Source organism: Lagenorhynchus albirostris, chromosome 15 (assembly GCF_949774975.1).
Source record: "Lagenorhynchus albirostris chromosome 15, mLagAlb1.1, whole genome shotgun sequence".
Taxonomy (NCBI): domain Eukaryota; kingdom Metazoa; phylum Chordata; class Mammalia; order Artiodactyla; family Delphinidae; genus Lagenorhynchus; species Lagenorhynchus albirostris.
The window spans coordinates 83,591,336-83,615,792 of NC_083109.1; the positions used below are offsets into that span (position 1 = coordinate 83,591,336).

The following is a 24,457-nucleotide window of genomic DNA, read 5'->3' on the forward strand; positions in this document are numbered from 1 at the left end:
GACGGAGGGAGGAAGGAAGGAAGGAAAAGCAAGACTCAGACCCCCAGGCGAGGTGTGGAAGCATGAGTTGGGAAGTTCAGAAGAAGCTTCTAGTGACACTGCACGATCCCGAGTGGGCTATTTTCTTCTCTGCATCTCGGCTACCGTGTACTTCCTACCCTCATAGAAAAATAACCTGTCTTGAACTGGAGATTTTCCCATTTAGGCTTTTGTACATGTGACATTTTTATTCAGGTAGTGAAATCTCTGGGACAACAGTGATACTACATTCTCAAAATTTTGATAAGTAGACGAGAACTTCTTAATTGGAATCGAGGGGCAGGCTTTGGACAATCCATGGACTTTGTGAAATCCAAAGGTGCCCTTTGTGTGTGTGTGTGTGTCTGTCTGTAGACACCCGTTGAAGGGTGCGTGAGCACGTGTAGTTCTGTATGATTTTAGCTTCTCAAAATGCCTCTTGGACTCAAAGGTGCCTGAGGGTAGCGGACGTGTGCTCCCCCACTACAGAATTCTGAACACAGTGCCAGTAAACACTGAGCAGAAGAGCTTTGCAGAATTCCATGTTTTAACGTAACTTTTTAATCCAGTGAGTCAAGGTACCTGGGATATTTTGTTACATACTTATCTCACTCTTATAAGGCTGAACCGTTGCTGCTTCCCCTAAGTCTCCTTGTCCCTCTCCCCACTCTCCCACCAGCCCGTGGAAAAGGAATGGGAGGGAGGGGGAGAGTCCAGCAGGGAGAGGACAGCGCACCTGCTGGGAAGCGGTAAAGCGGGGTCTGGACACCTTGAGGGGGGTTTGCAGGACGGGCAGAGGTTGGGTCAGTGGCAGGAGATACCATTTACCCCTGATCTCTGGGACAAGTGTACACATAGGTCTGACAGTTACTTGTGATTTCCTTCAAACTGCTTGCCAGGTTGGAATGACGGATGATGACATCAGAGGCTTCCGACCTTCCTGATTGGAAGGACCAGACTCCGTGGTGCTCGGCAACAGTAGTAGACAATAGCATCTCGCCAGAGCTTCTCTCCTCTGCCAGTTGCCCCGCAGCTTGGAGAAGGGACGACCACTCGTGTTTAGCCCAAGTCCAGAACAAGAGTTGGGACAAAGCAGAGTCTAGGCTTCGAGGAAGGGAGGAGTTCGGGAGACATCATGGACAATCGTCCACCGAGTTCCCAGGCTGAGGACGAGACCTGCCAGCCCAGCTCCTCAGGGTACCCCCTGGAGGTGACTGTCTATGAAGGAATCCCAGGACCGTCAGGTGAGGGAGCTGGCACGAGAAGGAATTGCAGAGGCTTGACCGGCAAGGAGGAATGGGTACAGAGGTCGGGAAAGAGCCCCTGCGAAAGGTGCCTACGAAAGAAAGGAGACATTCGGAAAGCCAGGGATTGAGGGAGGAGAGCACAGGAGCTGGGGACACGGAACACCTGGGGAGCAAGAAAGAGGTTAGGAGACGAGATCCAAGGATGAGAGGAGGGAAGAGAGGAAACAAGGGGAGGGTTCTTTTTTTCTTTTTTCCCCTGGTGGGAGAAATTATCTACCATGAGAAAGAGTTTCGAGGACAGGAAGCTGGAAGATGACAAAAGGAGTCAGGGGAGGGATCGGTAGATATGGTCAGAGAAAGATGGAAAGATGACTTGGGGCAAGGTCAGCGGTCTGGGAGACTGGAAAGCACGGGGGTGCTTCAGGGGGGAGGCAGAGTCGGGGTGGGGTTGGGTGGTCACCAGTGGCTGAATTCCCAAGACGAGAGCGTCATACTGTAGTCTCTTCTCCTTCGTCAGCCCCCTGGGCCGGCTGCACCTCCCCGCCTCAGCGCCCCGGCGGTAAGAGGAAGAGGTCAGTGGCGTTCAGAGCGGAGGTGGAGGGCGACCCGGCCGCTGAGGCCCAGGACACCTGGGTCGTGGAGTGGCTGATTGGGCTCAAGATGAAGCTGAAGCGACAGCGGGTGTCTTCAGTGCTGCCTGAGCACCACGAGGTCTTCAACAGGATGCTCGGTAACGATGAAGGGGCATCACTCCCTGTCACTCGGCCCCCCTAGAAGGGGAGTCACCCCCTTTCCTCCCACAGTGAATGGTCTTCAATCCCCTCTTCCCGTCAGCTTCACCCTGGGCCACAACTTGGCATTTCCCCGGGGGGGGGGGGCGCGGTTCTCCCTCTTGGCTCTGCAAGGCTCCCACGACAGCCCTGTTCCCACTGGCAACATCTGCCCTCTTTTCACAGAGGATCCCGTCGTTAAGAAATTCCTTGCCTGGGACAAAAGGCTGGAAGTATCTGACAAGGTAAACCACCCGCTGAGATGGATTCCAGCTCCAGCGCCTGTCCTGGGTGGGCGCACGGGGTGCTTTCTACACCCACGTTTCCACTCCCCTCCCAACCTGATGCCTTGTCAACACTGCCCTCCAGGGGCCTCGAGGGCCCCTCTGGGATCTGAGCCCCACGTGTGCCCCTTTGGTGGCTGCTGCCGACGTCCCCTCTCCTCTCAGCTCCTGGGGACTCGCCTCGGCTCCGGTTCATCAAACACAATCCAGTGCCAGTGGCCCTAAGTCCACGCCCTCAAACCCACAGCCTCCCATCCTTGGAGCGTCGCCAACTCTGACCTTCTGGCCTCTCCCCTTCCCCCAAATAATCAGGCTCACCCAACACGGGGGGTCTCCTCTCCAAGTGGCACCACCCATTCCTCGTCCCCTGCTCCCTTCTCCCTCCCAGTCTTTCTCCTCTTCCAGGAGGTGACCTCTCTCCTACGTTCTTTTCCCTCTTTCCATCAGTATCTCCTGTCGATGGTGATAGCTTATTTTAGCCGGGCCGGGCTCTTCTCCTGGCAATTCCAGAGAATCCATTTCTTCATAGCTCTGTGAGTACCTTGCTCCATCCCCGCAATCAATATTAAACACCCTGGGAGGGTGGAGAGAGACGGGGGGCTCTGACCTTTCATCTATTTTTTTAAACCCCTTTGTACTGTTTACTCTGGTGTGAAAATGACAGGATTACGGTACAGTGGTTTCTTTTTCACACAAAGTTATGCTTTTTATACCATTCGTTGTCAAAACAAACTACCCTAATGTCAATTAAAACACTGAACGAAACAAAGCAAAACACAAAACCTTCCTAAGAGGAGAGGAAGAAAGAACTGACACCATCCTGCCCCCGAGTAAACAGACTTGAGGCGTTTCCGGTTCTGATTTTCCAGTCTCGGGTCTTCCCACATCAGCACCAAGTGTGATTATCTTCCGTTTCTGCGTTCCCACGACAAATGCCACAATCGGGGGGCCCTTATCACATAGCGCGGATCTGGTGTAAAATGCTCCCCACTGACGTTTCTTCCAAGTCTCCCAAGCCAGTCGGCTCTATTTGCCTGAATATCCTCCCAAAACACAGGTCTGACCGCTTCACACAATTTCATCGGCTAATGCCGTGCCAAATCAAGGCCAGAGCTCTGGGCTGGAATTCAACTCTCTCTGCAATCTCCATCACACTGTCCTGACACTTTATTCCTGTGTTCCACCGTTCCTTCCAAATACCCTGCCCTCTAAGTTTCTATTGGGCTTTCTGTCCAGGTATCTTTCCCACACATTTATCTGAAGAAAATGACCCTATCCTTAAAGTGGGTTCAAACACCAAAACCTTCACGATGCCTGATCTCCCTAACTTCTGCATCCCGGAGCCACTTGAGTTAAAATCGTATTATAATGTGATGCTTTGCATTATAGTCATTTCTTATCTCCCCCCTTCCCCTTCCCCAGTCCCATCAGACTGGACACAATGTGGAAGGCAGGTCTTGTCAAAATGTCAATGCATTCCCAAAACGCTCAGCACAATTCTTTTCATTTTGCAAATGTTCGTTATTGTGAGTCTTCGAGGTAATCAGCATTGCATTTGGCTCTGAGATTAAATGTTCATTCATTCATTCATTCATTGATCTAATGAAACCTTATAACGTACACCCTACATGCCGCGGAATATGAGGTGATGGGAACAGAGATTCACAAAAGGCTGTTGAATTCATGCATCAATATGAACCAAGCCCTAAATGTGTCATTTGGTAGGAGAGGGATGAATGCAGAAACAGATCAGATCAGCTCCTGCCCTCAGGAACTGTCCACGTACCTACAACATAGGGAGAGAGGTGTGTGCACATAAAACAAGTTGAAGGGAACGGGGTTTGGATTTTGTCCTCATCCTCAAGGTGTGAGAGGCACCCTTCCGAAGGTCCTGCCTGGCAGTGCCTCCTTGACGACTGGGCGGCTCTCGGTGATGGTGACGGTGACGCTGGGCAGGGCTGGGTGGGTCGTGTGAGGATGTTCAGCCTGCCTCTTTCCTGGGAAGCTGATCTCAAGCGGAGGCCCTTCCTGTCCTGATGACAGCGACCTGATGTCTTTCCCCAGCTATGTGGCCAGCGACATGGAAGAGGACAACCAGGCCCCCAAACAGGCCATCTTTTCGTTCCTCTATGGAAAGAACCGCTCCCAGCGTCCCTTGTTCCACAAACTGCGTTCCCAGTTCATCCGTTCCATGGGCTGGAAGACGAGGGTCACTCGGGAAGAGTGCGAGCAGGTGGGTGGGCTGTGGCGGTCTCGGGGAGGGGTGGGGCCGGAGAGGAGGGGGGGATCACGGGGAACTCGGTTTGGGACTTGGGGATGGACGAGAAAGAACCGGAGGCCAGGCAACGGGAGGCAGCGGCATCCTCATTGCCAGGGGCTGTTTTTCTTTCCAGATCCAGGCTTTTGATCCAGAGCTCTGGGTGTGGGGAAGAGATCGCGCCCTCTTGCCCCAGGGGCCCCAGGAGCACGCAGGCCTCAGGTTATCGGCCTGCGCAAAGGTAGGTCCGCCTGCGTGCGCAAAGGTGAGGGCGGAATGACGTGTTGTCTACTGAGGAAATCGGAGGGATCCCACTGCTGGACCCACATCACCTCTCACGCTGTGACGGGGGCCAGCCGGGCACACAGCCACACGCCGACTCAGCGCCCAGCCACGGACTGACAGCCACACACAGACACCAGCACCGCGGGGCCCGTGGGCGCCAGACCTCGGGGAAACCAGTTTGTCCCAGACGCATGGGTCTCACTGAAGTCATTTCACCCAAAGCAACTGGGTCCAAATGGCAGCTTTGACGAGATGGTGATTTTCTTCCATATACTGTGTTTCCAGTTTCTCTTTTTCATTCATTTTTGGCCTTACATCCCTCAGGGATATGGGTTCCAGCATTTACCTACAACAAAGTAAATGTCTACAAACAGGATATTACATACAACAGCCCACACGTTCAATAAGAGAAGATGAATTAGGACTGGCTTTATTTTCATCCAAATTTACTTTCAAATTGCTTATGGCCAGATGACCTGGGACTCTTTATTTCCCCTGACTCACCACTTCTGGACCAATGATTCCTCTTGGACAATTCACCTTTTCCCCCTCAAGTTTACGGTCAAGGGGGTTTATCACAACGAGTGAAGGTTAAGGAATGCCATCTTCAGCATGGCTTATTACAATTGACACATTAGAGTTCTAGATGTGGGCAGAGGACTGAGCAAACATTTGGTTTAAATCTTGCAAACTAGCTGTCTTAGTCCATTCGACCTGCCCTACCTACTACAGACCGCGTGGCTCATAAACAACCCACCACAGTCTCTTCTACAAGGCCAATAACCTCATTCATGAGGGCTCTACCCCATGACCTAATAACCTCCCAAAGACCCCACCTCCTAATACCAGCACCTTAGCGGTTAAGATTTTAAGATTTCAACATAAGAATTTTGGGGGGCACAAACATTCAGCCCGTAACACTAGCCAAGTTTAGGACTGAGTATTATTTAACAATTAGGATCCAGGGACTTCCCTGGTGGCAGAGTGGTTAAGAATCCTCCTGCCAACGCAGGGCACACGGGTTCGAGCCCTGGTCCGGGAAGACCCCACATGCCGCGGAGCAACTAAGCCCGTGCGCCACAACTACTGCACCTGAGCGCTAGAGCCCACGAGCCATAACTACTGAGCCTGCATTCTAGAGCCCGCAAGCCACAACTACTCAGCCTGTGCGCCTAGAGTCCATGCTCCGCAACAAGAGAAGCCAACGTCATGAGAAGCAACGGAGAGTACTCCTCGCTCACCACAACTAGAGAGAGCACACACGTAGCAACCAAGACCCAATGCGGCCAAAAATAAAATAAAGGAAATAAGTAAATAAATGAAAAATTAATAATAAAATAGACATTAGGATGCAGGGTTAGCGTCAGGGTTAGGCATCCGGCATCAGGTCTCCTGGTCCACGATGCTGACTTGTCAGTCATGTCTATAGTGTGGTGCCAAGTTCAGAACTGAAGTGGTGCCAGAGGACCAAGGTGAGTTGAGACTAAAGCAGCATTTCTCCAAATGCCAGCTCCCTGCGCACAATCACCTGGGGTCTTCGCTATAAAGCAGATTACTGGGCCTGGCCTTAGGTGTATTCAGTAGTTTTTGGAGTCAGGGTCACCAGAGTCCAAGAATCACACTTGAAAACAATGAATGGCTCAGGACTGGGGTTCAGAATGGAGAATTTGAGATAAAACTGCAATCATAAAGGAGTCTCAGTTCTGCTTAGAATTGACTAAGCATGCGAAAACCTTTATAGCTGCACAGTTGCCACTTTGCAATCTGACATCCTCGCTCTTTCTCTTACATCCAGATCACAGAGCCCAGGAGAGATGAGGATGTTCAACACGAGGGCACTCCAGACAGTGATGACAGCTGTGAGGAAGGAAGGGAGAAAGCCTCTTGTGCAGAGAATCGCGAAGAACCCAGCACCTTCTAGAATGAGCTGAGAAGAGTTTTCATATCATACTCCTAGGAGCGGGGCATGCTTCTAGGAGTCTGTGGCAGGACAATAAGAAAACAGGGTTTTCTCAGATGCCATCCTTTTGGAAGTCACCACCCCAATTTTCAGATCATTTCATTCAAATCTCCCCTGAGGTCCCATTGGAGGTCCCATTTTTTATACACTTGTTCGCCCCGGTCTAGAAGCATTTGAAGGTGGAGTGTAGGGGCTCAGAATAGGAGAGAAAAAGTTTAAAATATATAATGAGAGCCATAGGGTCGTGACTGATGACTTAACTTTCACAGGCTTATTTGGAAAATGTCACCTGTAAAATTATTGTATTTTTATATTTATATATTTATTTTAAATAGTTTTAAATATTTATTTTGAAATAGTCTTCATTTTGAAACACCTTGTTCCTACAAACTTTTCTGATGAGTATTACAGCTGTTGTATATTTACACATATATACAGTTTTATTCACATTTTCAAGAGAGATTTTTATTTTTATCTATTACATAATATACACTTTATATATTACATAATATTCCCATTCTACTTACAGCTAGGTGGGTATTTCCTCCCAAATCTTGTAAGCATAAATTTTATTTTTTTAGTTCTCATTATTGAATTGTGGGAATTCAGTCGTAATTTTTTAACTTGTCTCAACATGTTTGTACGTTGTTTTAGATTATTAAAGAGCACCGAGCAATGCAGCTTTTGGGAAATACAATAAAGATGAAAGTCTTCCCACAGTCATGATGTGTGTGGTTATTACCAGTCGGCTTCGCCTCTTTGCTGTCCAACGAGGTGTTGCTTAATGGTGTTGTGATTATCCAACCACATTTCTTAACTCTGAAAAATAATCCTGAATTATTTTTCATGTAGAGAAAACTACAGAAGATGAGGCACATCTTGCATCATTCAGGACTCCAATACTGAGAGACAAGTGTTGGGTAAAAGGAAAGATAGCTTTATTGAGGAAGCCGGCAGTCCAGGGGAGATGGTGGGCTTATGTCCCGAAGAACCAACTCTCCCCTCCTGAGGTTTTGCTTGAGGACTATACAGGGACAAGAGAAAGGGGATACATGTTGAAGAGAGGGTTACAGGGTGCGTGATCAGCTCACGGACATGCTTCTGATTGGTTGGTGGTGAGGTCACGGGGACTCAACATCATCAGCCTTCTGGTTCCAACTGGTCTGGGGTCTACGTGCTTGTGGGCAGCATGCAGTTAACTTCTTCCACCTGCTGGGGGTTTCAGTCTCTGCCAAGCAGTTCCAAAGACATGGCTCAGAATATTACCCGATAGCCCTTGAGGAGGAACTAAAGGTCCCTGACTGTGTTGAACGGCTAAAGTATGATTATTTTGTCTTTGCTGTTTTTCTGGCCACGCCACGCAGCTTGCAGGATCTTACTTCTCTGACCAGGGATCAAAAACAGGCCTCTACTAGTGGAAGCGCAGAGTCCTAAGCCCTGAAATACCAGGAAATTCCTGACAGTACACTTAAAAAAAACAAAAACAAACAGACCAAAAGAAACACAGTTTTAAGGAAGCTTAACTTTCTCAGAAATGCAGAAATTTTGTTGTGCATTTACTTTCTTTTTTTTTTAAAATACATTTATCAATTTATTTATTTATTTTTGTCTGCGTTGGGTCTTCGTTGTTGCACGTGGGCTTCCTCTAGTTGGCGTGATCGGGGACGACTCTTCGTTGTGGTACATCAGCTTCTCAATACGGTGGCTTCTCTTGTTGCGGAGCATGGGCTCTAGGCACGTGGGTTCCAGTAGTTGTGGCTCGCGGCCTCTAGAGGTTTCTTTATTTTCTATTTTTTGCAAGTATTCATCAAATGTTTATGGCTTGAATGAATGACAAATAATTTCTTCCAACAATCTTCACACTGCTTAAACTATGACAATATTTAGCGTCTCAAATTTCGTATGACCTTACTCTCTCCGTGCTCTAGTTTCTGAGAGCATGTGGGATCTTCCCGGACCAGGGCTCGAACCCGTGTGCCCTGCACTGGCAGGCGGATTCTTAACCACTGCACCGCCAGGGAAGTCCCTGTGCATTTATTTTCAAAACATAATAAGGCCGGATGAATTCAGAACTAGGGGCAGAAAGCTCTTCCAGTGAGACACAGAAGCTCTGCTGTTTACGCAGATTTAGAGAACAACTTTCCAACCACTTACTAAAGAGACCAACACTCCACTAGAAACAGTTATCATTTTACAGAGAGAAAACCAAACTCCAGCTCTGCATCAATATAATATTTGATACTCAGAGAACCAGAAGCTCTTTTCTGAAAACCTCTGGAATAAACATCAAAACTGAGCCGCCTTCGGCTCAGACAAATGAAATTCCCTTTCCACCCATCTCCTGCAACTTTCTATATTCACTGCGGTTGTGTCCTTCACTATCCTCTTTCTGGTGCTGGAACAATCAGTCATTTCACTTTAGGACCAAACTAGTTTTGTTCCTGTTAATAAACAAAGCTACATCTCATTATCCTGCATACAAAGTTGTACCTCTCGGCTGCTGGAACCAAGCAGGACCCTGCAGGGCCCTTCCATGTCCCCTGCCTCTTGTTTGTAAAACAGCTGCAGTCTCCCAGGCCTCCCCTGAGTCACAAAAGGACAGGTTCAAGCAGTTCATGATTAGGACAACAGCACTCACAGAATCTTTGGTTCCTCCCGAAGGACATAAGTAACAGTGTCAGAGACACACTCCTAACTTGTTTTTCAGATACTGAAACCACTCCAAGAGGAGAAAGCTAACTGAATGATCACCAGACTGGAGCTATGACGTAAGCTGCTCCACCTTGAGCAGACCTGAACCAATGGCTTACACAATTCCAGGAACTGCCCTCAAGGAAATGGGAACAAACCAACACTGGAGTTGAAGATTAACTGTGCCTGAAACAATCAACATGACACCGACCACACCACTGCAGGACCAATTTCAAGATGATGGTTAGAGCTGACTGTGCTACTCTGCATGTAGCCCCCACCCGCACAGCCCAGAGACTTCCCATCTTTTCCCTATCAACCCGTTTTCCCTCTAATTGGCAACTGGGAGATGGTTTTGGGGACACTAGTCCGCCATCTTCCCAGGTTGCCAGCTTCCTGAATAAAGCATCTTTCTTCCTCCACCAACCTTTGTCTGTGGAACACTGACTTCTGAGCGATGAGCAGCTGAACCTGAGTTCTGTTCCAGCCGATAACATTACTATTGGTCAAGTCTCATTCATATTATATTAATGATAACTTTGAACCAAAGTTACTTCCATTTCACAAAGAAAACTAGCAGTGAATAATTGACAACTGTCCATCACACATCAGCATTTTAGGCTAGGAGAGCTCATGAAAACACATAGCACAACTTTACATAGCCACAAACATCCCTTACACGACTTCTCCAAGTGGTAGAGACAAACACATTCATTAACACACCCACAGACATAGCCTCTAGGTAACAAATAAAAATATGCAGCAAGAGCATAGAACTTGAGATTATGCTTAGTAATCAATGTTTCGGGTTTCTGTCTTGCTTAGAAATGACCTCGGTATCCAACGATTATCCAGTAAGTAACACAATTTAATATCAGTTCAAGGCTTTACGTAAACTAAAGATCTTGGAATTTATCGACAAGCTAACACAGTACAAAACACAGTTACTGTTGAAAGAAAGTTTGTCGGAATAATAATTAAATGCGGTTAAACACAAATTTACATTTTTCACAGCCTTAAATACTAAGTAGAAGTAATGTTAGCTTATTTGATGGGCACACTTATATAAATTTAGGAAGAACACTCCCAAGTAGATTTTTTTAAATGTATGCCTAATACCGATAATTAAGATAGGAATAAATATTTATTAAACCAAAAATATTAAACTAGCTTCATTTGTCAAAGATTTACCTAAATTATGTAAACTTGAAGTCTTTCCATTTCTGAGTTGAGTTTTGGCTACACACAGAGGCTTGCTGGATCTTAGTTCCCTGACCAGGGACGGAACCCGGATCCTGGCAGTGAAAGCACCGAGTCCTACCACTGGACGGCCAGGGAATTCCCTGACTTGATTTCTACAAGAATACTTTTCTAGCACATTTAACATATGAGAAGTTCTAATTCCTTTCTCTCTGAGAATTTTAGGGATATATAATTTTTATAAGCACATTTGTATCTTTGTAGGCCAATCAGGACAGAAACCCTTTAATTTAAGAGACTCTACAATGTACTTTAATAGATCCAGAAGTAGGAAAACATTACATACTCACACTGTCAGAGGTAAAGACCTTTCTGAATTACAGACACACAGACACAGAGAATGGAACTTTTACCTTCAGTTCTCAAGTCTTAGACATGAGTCAGGAATAAACACTCACCAGTCTAGATGTTAAAGAGCAGTTCTCCTCCCACTGGGCAAGAGATTCTCAATTGATTTGAGCTTGTCCAAGTAGACAAACAGAAAAGACTAACAAACCAGATCCTCTGTTACTTCTCACCTAACTGAGATTAGTTCTGTAGAAACTTAATCCCTTTGGAGAGACCATCAAAAGTCTTCAAACGACAGAGCCAAACTCAGAATCCCTGCTGCTCCAAATGGGGAACCACTCAGCTGTAATCTGAAAACAACGCAGAAACACAAAAGTAATACAAGGGGAAACTAAAGAAACAGAAAGTGCTCCAAGTTCAATGACAGCTTGGGTTCACCCCTGGGAGAGGAGATAAGACGTACCTGGGCTTCACTGGCTAATGAAACACACCACTTGTTGCTGGGCTTTTACAGATTTATTTACGTGTAATTGATATACAAAATCCAGCCCATGTTTAATTTGTATAACTTGATGAGTCTGGACATATGCACACACCTGTGATACCACCACCACCATCACGGTAAGATACTCTTCACTTCCAAAACATTCCTTCTATCCCTTTGCGTGTGTGTGTGTGTGTGTGTGTGTGTTAGAAAGACTTAACACAGCAACAGGTACATGAAGAGGTGCTCAACGTCACTAATCATCCGGGAAATGCAAATCAAAATCATAATGAGATATTACCTCACATCTGTTAGAATGCCCACAATTTTTTTTTTTTTTTAAAGATAAGAGTTGTCAAGGTTGTAGAGAAATCGTAACCCTTGCATATTATAGGCAAGAATGTAACATCGTGCAGGCACTGTGGAAAACAGTACGGAGTTTTCTCAAAATCTTTTAAATAAAATTTCCATATGATCCAGCAATCCCACTTCTGGGTATACGGGCCCAGCTCAGAGACACTGCAGCTTCAGTTCCAGAACACTGCAATGAAGCGAATACCGCCATAAAGCGAGTCACATGAATTCTTTGGTGTACCCGTGCATGAAAAACTTATGTTTACACTATACTGTAGCCTGTTAAGTGTGCGATAGCCTTGTGTCTAAAAAAACAATGTACATACCTTTATTGAAATATACTTTAGGGAAGAGAAATATAGATCAGTTTAACAGGATAGAAAGCCCAGAGATAAACCACGCACATATGGTCACCTTATCTTTGATGAAGGAGGCAAGAATATACAATGGAGAAAAGACAGCCTCTTCAATAAGTGGGGCTGGGAAAACTGGACAGCTACCTGTAAAAGAATGAAATGAGAACACTACCTAACACCATAACACAAAAATAAACTCAAAATGGATTAAAGACCTAAATGAAAGGCCAGACACTATCAAACTCTTAGAGGAAAACATAGGCAGAACACTCTATGACATAAATCACAGCAAGATCCTTTTTGACCCACCTCTTAGAAAAATGGAAATAAAAACAAAAATAAACAAATGGGACTGAATGAAACTTAAAAGCTTTTCCACAGGAAAGGAAACCATAAACAACAACAAAAAAACAACCCTCAGAGTGGGAGAAAATATTTGTAAACGAAGCGACTGACAAAGGATTCATCTCCAAAATATACAGGCGGCTCACGCAGCTCAATATCAAAAAAACAAACAACTCAACCCAAAAATGGACACAAGACCTAAAGGGACATTTCTCCAAAGAAGATATAAGATTGCCAACAAACACATGAAAGGATGCTCAACGACACTAATCGTTAGAGAAAGGCAAATCAAAACTACAGTGAGGTATCACCTCACACCGCTCAGAATGGCCATCATCAAAAAATCTACGAACAATAACTGCTGGAGGGGGTGTGGAGAAAAGGGAACCATCCTCCTGCACGCTGCTGGGAATGTACATTTATACAGCCACTACGGAGGACAGTACGGAGGTTCCTTCAAAAACTAAAAATAGGGCTTCCCTGGTGGCGCAGTGGTTAAGAATCCTCCTCCCAGTGCATGGGACACGGGTTCGAGCCCTGGTCCGGGAACATCCCACATGGCGCAGGGCAACTAAGCCCGTGTGCCACAACTACTGAGCCTGCGCTCTAGAGCCCACGAGCCACACCCACTGCGCCCGCGTGCCACAACTACTGTAGCCCGCACGCCTAGAGCCAGCGCTCCGCAACTAGAGAAGCCACCGTAAGAGGAGTCTGCGCACCGCACAGTGAAGCGCCTGCTCGCTGCAACTAGAGAAAGCCCACGCACAGCAACGAAGACCCAACGCAGCCGAAAATAAAGAATAAATAAAACGACATAAATTTATACAAAACAAAAAACCAACTACACATAGAACTAACATATGATCCTCCAATCTCACTACTGGGCACCTATGCTGAGAAAACCATAATTCAAAAAGAGACACGTACCACAATGTTCACTGCAGCACTATTTACAATAGCCAGGACATGGAAGCAACTGAAGTGTCCACTGACAGATGAATGGATAAAGAAGATGTGGCACATATATACCATGGAATATGACTCAGCCATAAAAAGAAACCAAATTGAACTATCTGTAGTGAGGTGGATGGACCTAGAGTCTGTGAAACAGAGTGAAGTCAGTCAGAAAGACAAAAACAAATACCGTCTGCTAACACACATTTATGGAACCGAAAGAAAAAAAAAGGGGGTTCTGATGAACCTAGTGGCAGGACAGGAATAAAGACGCAGACGCAGAGAATGCACCTGAGGACACGGAGCGGTGGGGGAAGGGTAAGCTGGGACGAAGCGAGACAGTGGCATGGACATATATATACACTACCAAATGTAAAACAGATAGCTGGTGGGAAGCAGCCGCATAGCACAGGGAGATCAGCTCAGTGCTTTGTGACCACCTAGAGGGGTGGGCTAGGGAGGGTGGGAGGGAGACGCAAGATGGAGGGGATATGGGGATATATGTATACATACAGCTGATTCACTCTGTTATACAGCAGAAACTAACACAACACTGCAAAGCAAATATACTCCAATAAAGATGTTAAAAAAAAAAATACTTTAGGGACTTCCCTGGTGGTCCAGTGGTTAAGAATCCGCCTTCCAATACAGGGGGCGCAGCTTTGATCCCTGGTCGGGGAACTGAGATCTCACGTGCTGTGCTGTGCAGCACAGCCGAAACAAAAAAAGATTAAAAATACTTTACTGCTAAAAAATGTTAACCATCATCTGAGCCTTCGGCGAGTAGTAACCTTTTTGCTGATGGAGGGTTTGAAATAGTGTGAGAATTACTAACATATGACACACAGACAAGAAGTGAGCAACTGCTGTTGGAAATACGGTGCCAACAGACTTGCTCAACAAAGAGTTGCCGCAAACCTTCAATTTGTGAAAAACACAAGATCCGGGAAGCACAATAACTATAATAGAATATAATGTAATATAATATAATAAATTATAATATAGCCTGTATATTCAAAGAAAAGGAAATCAATATTTAGAAGAGATACATGCACCTCTATACTCATTACAGAATTATTCACCAGAGCCAAGATAGGAAAACTACGCAAATTTTCACCAACACAGAAATGGATAAAGAAAATGGGGTATATACATAGGATATTATTCAGACTTATTAGAAGGAAATCCTACCAGTTGTGACAATGGGGATATAACTAGAAGACATTATGATAAGTGAAATAAGTCAGTCACAGAAGGACAAAACTGTGTGTTTCCACTTATATGAGGTATCTAAAAGAGTCACACATAAATTGTCAGGGGTGGGGGAGGAGAGAATGGGGAGTTGTTCAATGGGTATAAAGTTACAGTTACACAAGATGAATATGTTCTAGAGAACTGCTGTATGACTAAGCGTCTATAGTTAACGAGGCACACTATTCTTTTCGTCTGAATTAAAAAATTTCATTCAAGTGCAACTGACCTACAACACTATGTTAGTTCCAGGTGCATAATATCAATATTTCTATACATTAGAAAATGATCACCAAGATTAAGTCTAGTTGTGGTCGAGTTACCATCCATCACCATACAAAGTTATAATGTTATTGACTGTATTGCCCATGCTGTATATTTCACTCCAAAGACTCATTTATTTTGTAACTGCTTATCTGTTCCTCTTAATCTCCCTCACCTATTTCACTCATCCACCTACCCTCTTCTGGCAACCACCTGTTTGTTCTCTGTATCGATGAGTCTGTTTCTGTATAGTGACATTAGTTCATTTACTTTGTTTTTTATATGCCACATACAAATGAGATCATACGGTATTTGCCTTCCTCACTCTGACTTATTGCACTTAGCACACCACCCTCTGCCTCCATCCATGTTGCCACAAATGGCAAGATTTCATTCTTTTTTTTTTAATTTTTAAAAATTTATTTATTTTACTTTTGGCTGCATTGGGTCTCTGTTGCTGCAGGTGGCATCTTTTATAGTTGCGGCCAGCGGGGGCTTCTCTTCCTTGCGGTGCGTGGGCTTCTCATTGCGGGGGCTTCTCTTGTTGCAGAGCATGGGCTCTAGGTGAGCGGGCTTCAGTCACTGTGGTACGCGGGCTCAGTAGTTGTGGTTCGCAGGCTCTAGAGCATGGCTCAATAGTTGTGGCACACGGGCTTAGTTTCTCCGTGGCATGTGCAATCCTCCCGGACCAGGGCTTGAACCCATTTGCCCTGCACTGGCAGGTGGATTCTTAACCACTGCACCCCCAGGGAAGCCCCTCATTCTTCTTCTTCTTTTTTTTTTCTGGCTAATAGTCCATTGTGTGTGTGTGTGTGTGTGTGTGTGTGTATGTGACGCATCTTCTGTATCCATTCATCTATGGATGGACACATAGGTTGCTCCTATATACTGGCTATTATAAATAATGCTCAATGAACATAGGCGTACATGTGTCTTTTCGAACTAGTGTTTTTGTTTTCTTCCAAAAAAATACACAGAAGTGGAATTTCTGGATCCTTTTATAGTTCTACTTTAAAATTTTTGAGGAATGATGTGCACTACTCTTGACACGAAGTTTACCTGGTGCTGTTAGGTGAATCCATCCAGGAGCTCTGTGAAGACCTCCCAAACTGTTAAAACATAAGGGTAGGGACTTCCCCGGTGGGCCAGTGGTAAAGAATCCCCCTTACAATACAGGGGACCTGGGTTCAATCCCTGGTCAGGACACTAAGATCCCACGTGCCGCAGGGTAACTAAGGAATGGTGTGGAGGAGGTTAAGGAAAAGACCACGCCAAGCACAGAGGCCGTTTAAGATGGCAACAAACTCCTGACATTGACTGAAAATCAAAGTTCTTTACGTGTAACAATCGAAGAGGCAGGATGGGTCCTGTTAGCAAGGTCCCCTGAGATGCCAGGTCACCTGACCCCCAGCTCCAGATGCAGAGACGTCCTGGACCCAGGCTTTGCTGGCCTGGGAAGGCTGAGGGTGCCCACCTGCTGACAGGACACCGGGGGGTGGGGGGTGGGGGGGGTGAGCGGGGCGGGGGGAAGAGCTGGTTGCCGCCCAAGGCAGACGAGCGTCTGTGCAGAACTGCCTCGGCTCAGCCTCGAGAAGCCTGTCTCAGAAATCGACAGCAAGTCTTCCAGAAGCTCTGCCCATATTCCATTCAGGCGTCACTGGTCACACCTGTGGCTGCCCGGATGAAGACTGGGGGCCCACACGTTCACACACTGAAAATTATTACCAAATGCAAGAGAGTGAGGGATCAGACCATGAACTACTCTCATTTTAAAGCGTAAGTAGAATCACGCAACCTTATTCTCCTTTCCGGTTCTGCATTTGTAATTTCACAAAATGTGTGATCTGTGGGGCTTTTCTAATTGCTTGTAATTTTGCCGGATGAGAAAAAAACAGCACAATAAGAAAACATTATAGTTTTCACTGGTAACGGGCATAAAAATATATGCACTGTTGCTGCTTGAAAACTGCATTCATGTGAATGTTCCAGATGATTTTCTATTTGGTGATGGGTTAAGTGGCTTGCCCACGTTCACTTTTATGTAAAGGGAAGAGGAGAAAACTGCACTTTAAACTTAAAAAAATGGATGTCAGGAAACCTGGATAACAAATTAAGAAAGCAATCAGAACTGCAAATACTGAGGGGTTTTAGGTCCGTTTCAAAACACAAGGGAACAACCCACGATGTATGTGTCTTAAAAGACCACTTGGTACAGTAAGATTCCACACAGACAGCCTTGGAATCCCACAACTCAGAACTGGTTACACATTTCCCACAAGCCACTTTCTCAGCGTTACGTTCACAGTGTCGGCTCACTCCCCTGCTTGGTGGCAGAGAGGACGGGTCTCCTTTCCTTTCTGAGATTCTTTTCATGAGTGGCTAGAAAGCTTAAGCACTGGAATTCCATTAGAGAAAAGGAGTATTCCTCAGAGGATTGTACGTGACAGGCTGTTAAAGCCGTGACGCGGCTTTAACAGCTGCGTCCCTGTGTCAGAGATCTCCCATGCATGGCTGGGGCCCAAATGACACACAACAGCGGGGGCCCAGGGGCCGCAGTCCTAGGACGCTGCTCCACAACCAAAAAGGTCCTCTCGCTCCTCAGGGAAAAAGAAAGGTGTTCCCAGACACACACAGCCTCCACAGCCAGGAAGCGAGGATCCCACCTGCCTGGCCTGTCCCAGGAGAGTGGCTGATGCACTGCCCAGAACCAGAAAGGGGAACTGAGACCCAGCAGAAAGGGAACCACGAGACCGACGCATTCCTCCCCCATCACGCGCCTCTGCCCGCAAAGAAGCTGCACCTCAGTACTGACCAAGGAGGGTGCTCTTCAACTAGGACTCTTACCCACACAAACGTGCTGATTTCTAGAAACTTTTGAAATGCATAGTATTCAACCTCTCAAAGTAAAAAAAAAAAAGTAATGAATTACATAGCAATGCTGGAAAATACAGGAAAAAGACAATAAACTTTGGAAAACAATGTTTACTAACATGACCCCAACTGGAAAAATTTAGAAACATTTAACACGACTCTGAAAGCCAGTAAGACAAGGAAAACAAAACAGAACGAAACAAAACAAAACAAGACAGTATTGGGGCAGGAAGACGGGCAATGCACATGACAGGCCCTTCATATAAAAACAGCAATACACCAGTCTGAAAAGACCACAGACAGAAGGATTCCAACTACGTGACATTCTGGAAAGGGCAAAAATACACAGACAGTAACAAGATCAGCAGCTGTCGGGGGCTCGGGGACACTGGGGGGGATGAACAGGTGACCGGCACGGATGTTTCGGGCAGTGAAGTGCTTCTGGGTAGCACTGCAGTGGTGGCTGCAGGTCATCACACTTGTCCAAACCTGGGCAGTAGGACACAGAGAGGGAGCCTTAATATAAACTACAGACTCCACGGGAGAATCAGGGGTCAATGCTGATCCATCACTGAGATGACGCGCCACACAGCCCTGAGAGGTTATCAAGGGAGGGAACCCAGAGGGACGGGCATAGGAAACTGCTGTCTGCTCGATTCTCCTGGAACCCTAAAACTGCTCTAAAAACCGTCTATCCATTAAAAAGAAGAAACAGCTTCTAAGCATGTGAAAATACTCTCAACCTCATTCACGATTCAGAAAAACCCCAAGGGAACGTCCATACTGCTTACCGGGGCCTAGGACCAGCGGGAACACGCCGCGGCCTAGCCCCTTCCTGTCGGGCAGCGCGCTGGAGCCCAGAGTCCCCCTGACTTGACCCACCGCACCCCACCCCGTGTTTCATGCCGTCCACGGTCTCTACACATGACATCTTTAGATCAGATGACTCACTGTCCCGATTACAAGGTTTCAGTTTCTCCACAGGATGAAACAAAAACCAGCACAGGGGGGAGGCTCTTCAGTCAACCTCAGGGTCTGCCTGCATCCACGTCCCGCTGTTCCTGACGGGAGGCCCACGTCCTAAGGAAGGAGGTCCTTACCAGCACCTCAGGAGCCTCATCCAGTCCACCTCACACTGCTCTGAGAGCCTCGCCAACCTCTGCAGCTACCCAAGTCCTGGTCACTTGAGGCCCGTCACCCTTCCCCAAGTCACTGAGCCACGTGCTCTGACGATGCATTTATAACCAGGCTCTCGGGCTTCCCTGGTGGCGCAGTGGGTAAGAATCCGCCTGCCAATGGTGGGCACACGGGTTCGAACCCTGGTCCGGGAAGATCCCACATGCTGCGGAGCAACTAAGCCCGTGAGCCACAACTACTCAGTCTGCGCTCCACAGCCCGCACGCTACAAGTACTGAGCCCACGGCCCACAACTACTGAAGCCCGCATGCCTAGAAGCCACGGTCTGCAATAAGAGAAGCCACCGCAATGAGAAGCCCGCGCACCGCCACAAAGAGTAGCCCCCGCTCACCGCAACTACAGACGAACGCCTGCGCGCAGCAACAGAGACCCAATGCAGCCAGAAGTGAATAAATTAATAAGTAAAGAAACAAAAATGAAAACACATAGATAAGTAAATAAAAGCAGGCTCTGCTGTGTCAGCACTCTGGAGTTCCCGACGTATCGACGGGCAGGATTCCCGTCCTCTCCCGTAATTACGTCTGTGAAGTGCCTTTCCCGAGGAGAATAGAAGCTCCTGGAAGCAGAGAATTGCTCAAGATCACATGCAGAACCTGAAGACATCTGACGTTTATGTCTAAGATAAAAGACACGACACTAGATGGCGTGAAGGGTCCCCGAGGCCAAGAGCCAGGGAAGCAGGACACGTCGTCTGGGGACCCTTCCACCAGCAGAGCAAAGTCTCCGTGGCCAGAACTGGCACTCAATTCGCTTTGAGCTGAGAAGCACCCGTGTAATTACATAGGCTCCCCAAAGAGTAATTCCTCCCACATGTAAGAGAGGAGATGGCTCTTCAGGCAGACAAGGCAAGTACAGTCTTCCCAGCTGGCTGAACTGTGTGTGCTGACGGTCACCATGGAGCTGGGCCCCAGAGCTCTGCTTTCTCCTCAAACCCCCAACTTCACCCTCACCCTCAGCTGAGGAGCTGCTTCCCTGAGAACAGAGAAGCCATCGGAGGGCTTCCCCACCTGCAACCCAGCTCTGCCATCCCCTCCCCACTCCAGCACCCCGGGCAGAAGCTCTCCCCTCCCCCACACGCATCTACTGGATCATTCCCACTCTTATTTCTCCCGTCAAAACACAACACAACACAACACAACATCCTCCCCGGACCTCAGCTCCTACTCCAGCTACTGTCCAATTTCTCTTTTCCCCGTCACAGCAAAACGTCCTGAAAAAGTTAGAAACAGAACAAACCCAGTTCTCCCACTCCTCTCTCCTAAGCGTCTCCGATCAGGATTTTACCCCACAGATCCATCCAAACGCATCATCAGCGAGGTACGACCTCCCCCCAGTGCTGGGCTCGATGGTTCCATAGAACGGCTACCTCGTTTGTCCAGTCACCCAGGGAACCTCTGAAGTGCTTCCCATATGCAGACAAAATGCTGTGATTAATATTCTAGGAGAAATACTCAGCGTGCACAATACACTTGAGCAGCCGAAGGAAAGAGCAGCACAGAAAAAAAGTTTCCGTAACTACAGAAATGAAAAGGTAAGCTATTTTAATGGTAGCAAGTACGGGATGAAGGGGAACGAATAAAAACCATTTAGACTACGACATTAACAAGCCTAATACTACAACGTGGTAACAGAGGCTGGAGAAGCACTTTAGAATGAACCCATTTTTCTGGGTAGGGTGACAGGCTAGACGATGCAACGATGAGCCGCCAGGGACAAAAGGACAAGGCAAGGGGCGGGGGAGCTGTAAATAGTCATTCTTGAATCTACTGGATCTAGCAATTTGAGGTGCCCTTTGGACAAACTCCACAGAGATGCTGGCAAGTGGCTGGACAGAGGCATCTATCTGGTCCAGCTGGGAGAACTGACAGAGCTGCAAGTGAAAAGCACCACAAGGTGAAGTCAGACAGGTTGAAGAGTCATGAACCAAGAGTGAAAACACAACACACAAAGGGGGGGCAGGAAGAAATCAGTCAGGAAGAGAGCAAGGAGAGATCTGTCACAGAAACCAACACAGCAGACTTTGCAGATGGGAAGGCGACAGTGGTCTGAGGTGACAACTGGCAAATCTCCACTGGTTTGTATGCTGGATGCCAGGTCACCTCAACCGGATCAGGTTCCGGGGAGGGGCAGAACCAAGATCGCAGGCGGAACGATACAATACAGCTGGGAAACACAGAATCTTTGCCACAGACATCACTACATGGTGTGTAACGCGACCCTGTTAGATTGTAAGTGACAAAGAGGGAAATTTACTGGAAGGGGGACAAGGCTGTGCTTCCAGATCCTCCTCATTGCATCCGTGGACTGAGCACTGAAAACAATGTACCTATGTGACAACGGTGTTCCAATGAACAGAAAAGTTCTATGCCCTGAGTGCTCCCTGGAAGGCATGATCTCGGCTTACGGGAAGGACAGGAAGGCACCGATGTCAACACGTTAGGGGCTGTGGCTCAGGAAGGCTAGCGGCCTACAGCGGGATCCTCAAGGAAACCTTTAACGCCCGAGAACAAAAGTGCTTCGGCAGGACAATGTAAGTCAAGCAAGGGATGGCGTTTTGCCACAGAGGTCAAGAACACGAGGCTTGTACTGTGTCTATAAGAGGATCGTGGGATCTACACGTGGAACTTGCCAGAAACACTTGGTACTGACCTGCTCCTCTACGCTTTGTCGAACCACATCTTTTCCCTACTCCTACTTTCCCATTTCACAGTTTGAACTATTCGCCTCCCAAGGTGTTATCACAAAAGAACAGCAGCAGGTAAATAAGTAAACAGCAAAACTCACCAGGGGCTGATTCATTTTCCGCTGCTCTTGGAACAACGTGCAGGACTGTGACAGTGGAGGCGGACCTGCAGAAGGAAAACGCAGGCAGTGAAGCTACGACTGAAGCGGCTCGGGGTTGCACGAGCACCCGCCCCGCGCTCCACAAGAGACACCTGTGGGAGACCCGCCATTTCCTCTTCAGAAGGGCCTGTTAGAATGAGGAGGGAGCAACCACCCTCAGGTCTGTAACTCCCACGTGGCTGGGGTACCTGAGGGGATACTTTTTTTTCAGTAGCGAGTGTACATTGAGTCCTATTAAAATAAACATCCGTCAATAAACATGAAATTAAAAAACGCTTATAGTTTATCTCTTCTAAGTCTGTTAACAACTTAGATCAGGAAATCCACAGCATACCCGGAATAAAAGGACACAGGTGCGTTTCAGTCTTTCAATTATTTGTACAAACTTTACAAACTTCAGTGCGACGCTCAAAAAACTCTTTCATTACAACTGACTTTAAGTGGACAGAACACCTGCCCTAGGAGTTCGGAGTCCTGTTAGCGACCCCACGTGCACACCCGGTGAGGATCTAGGACAAGTCATCTCCCTTCTCAGGCACAATCTCTTCCTTCCTCAAGCGAGGCAGCAGGACAGAAGCCTTGCAGACTCATCCAGCACTAACTACACTGTGCGATTCCACAGGGCACAACCCAGGGCGGCAGCGGACACTTACCTTAGACAACCAATGTGCTAACGCGCTTTGAGAGACACGTGCGAGATGCCCAGACGGCGACAGGAGGAGGAAGACGAGGAGGATCGCGGTTGGACCGAGGAATGGACGCGGCACGTCCCGCCCCTGCTCCCCCAGGACCCCCGGAGCTCACAAGTCCCAGGGGAGCCCCATCCGGAGCAGCCGGCCCTGCCCTCCAGCCCGGCCCATCCACCTCGGGGAGGCGCTCAAACCTTCCCGGTCGCTCTCCCGCGGGGCCCGGGGCGGGCTACCCGAAGCCCCGCTCTCCAAGGGCCGCAGGGTCCACAACCGCCTGCAGGCCCGCAGACGCAACACCTACCCCGTCGAGACTAGCTGACAGGCCCCGGGCTCCCGAGGCTCCGGTCCGGGGGCTGCTCCTCCGGCGCGCTCCTCTCTCGGGTCCCTCCGCTGCGCCTCCCGAAGCCACTGGGACCGAGGAGCCGGCTCTGGGCCTACGGCACAAACTCCCTTCAGGCCCACGGCTCTCCCGGAAATTCGCTATGCCGCGCGCTGCAGACGGTCGGGCACTGCACCGCCGCCGGCCGCTCGGCCACTCCGGCCCAGGTCGCGGGCTCCGCAGCTCGAGCTCGGGGGTCCCACTTCCAGCCTCCGCCCGGCCTGCGCGAACCCTCACCCGAACAACTCGCTCGCGCTGGCTGCCGGCCGGGACGGACGGCGCCCAGCCCCGCAGGCCCCGAAATGCTCGCCCACAACAGGCCAAGTCGAGGGAACCACGACCAGCGGACACCAGGGCACACACAGGAAGCGACGGCGGCGCGGCGACGAGGCGTTGCGCCAACACGCACAAACCGTGAGGCGCACCTGCGCAGGAGGACGCCGGAAGTCCGCCTGCCAAAGCCCGACCGGGGAGCGGGACAAGTGCCAGGACTCTATTTCCCAGAAGTCTCCGCGCCGTCCAGTTAGTGAGCGACTTAAATGTCTTCAAGTCATCTGGCCGTGAAGAGCTGCTGGGCTGCGACGGTGGGCCGTCTGGACCAGGGACTCAATTGCCCATTTGTCTTAACTCCTGTTAGGGATCAAGGAAAGCTGTGGCCTCAAGCGGGGGCTGTGTGATGGCCTCCAGGGTCCCTGGTCCTTTTCCTGCCCTGAGACATTTCGGGTTACATCTGAGATTCCCCCACCGCCAGGAGAGGGGAAGGAGTGTATCATGTTCGCTTAACTGAAACGCTACAACTTTCCTTCAAATCCTAGGATACAATAAATGCCCAGCCATGATACAAACTAATATTACCCACGGAAAGAAAAGAAAATAGAAATTGTAGCTGTTTACACAGCCAACACGATAAAAACTGTACGAAGATCAGATACCAGGGATCTTACCTCTTAAAGAGGATACCGTTTATGTGAGGTAAAAATATCATTTTTCAAAAATGGAATCATAAGGGTAATGATTTATCACTATTTGGGGGGTGAAATAATATAACTGTGTTTTTGGCCAACTGTTCCTTAAAAGCTGCTAGGGGAAAAGTTAAAAATAAAATCTCCAGGGACTTCCCTGGCGGTACAGTGGTTAAGACTCCTAGGTTCCACTGCAGGGGGTACGCGTTTGATTCCTGGTTGGGGAACTAAGATCCCGCATGCTGCGCAGTGCAGTCCCATTAATTAAGTAAGTAAGTAATTAACAAACAAAATAAAAGAAAAATCTCCCACCAACCGAGAAAATCCTCTCCACAAATGCAGACGTAAAGAAAACGGTTTTACTGTTGAACAACCATTAAACCAGACTGTTGTGCACCACAGGCGAAGCACTAATGTTTGTGCAAATGAAATCAACCTCACCTTTTT

At 47.9% G+C, this 24,457-nt stretch overlaps 2 protein-coding genes across 6 annotated transcripts in view; one reads left to right on the plus strand and one right to left on the minus strand.

Moving 5' to 3' along the window:
• The window catches only part of ZNF12 (zinc finger protein 12), a 138,983-nt gene that overhangs the window by 53,392 nt on the left and 61,134 nt on the right, over positions 1–24,457 (minus strand). For 4 of the 5 annotated variants that reach the window (XM_060122417.1, XM_060122421.1, XM_060122422.1 and 1 more), the window contains 3 exons: positions 23,474–23,678; positions 22,971–23,103; positions 21,921–21,985 (listed from right to left, as the gene is read on the minus strand). The gene's annotated coding sequence lies outside the window, so the exon portion shown is untranslated. The other variant, XM_060122419.1, reaches the window with a different exon arrangement.
• On the plus strand, positions 1,154–22,988 carry LOC132506304 (speedy protein E4-like). Its single transcript, XM_060124823.1, has 10 exons — positions 1,154–1,262; positions 1,783–1,995; positions 2,222–2,280; positions 2,767–2,852; positions 4,384–4,552; positions 4,713–4,817; positions 6,657–6,720; positions 20,428–20,505; positions 21,591–21,666; positions 22,769–22,988. Exons 1-10 carry the CDS (start codon positions 1,154–1,156, stop codon positions 22,986–22,988), a joined length of 1,179 nt encoding a protein of 392 aa, XP_059980806.1.

Coding starts and splice junctions, on each gene's coding strand:
- LOC132506304 (XM_060124823.1), top strand. CDS start 1,154: ATGGACAATCGTCCACCGAGTTCCCAGGCTGAGGACGAGACCTGCCAG. Junction 1,263..1,782: donor AGGAATCCCAGGACCGTCAG/GTGAGGGAGCTG, acceptor CTCCTTCGTCAG/CCCCCTGGGCCGGCTGCACC. Junction 1,996..2,221: donor GGTCTTCAACAGGATGCTCG/GTAACGATGAAG, acceptor CTCTTTTCACAG/AGGATCCCGTCGTTAAGAAA.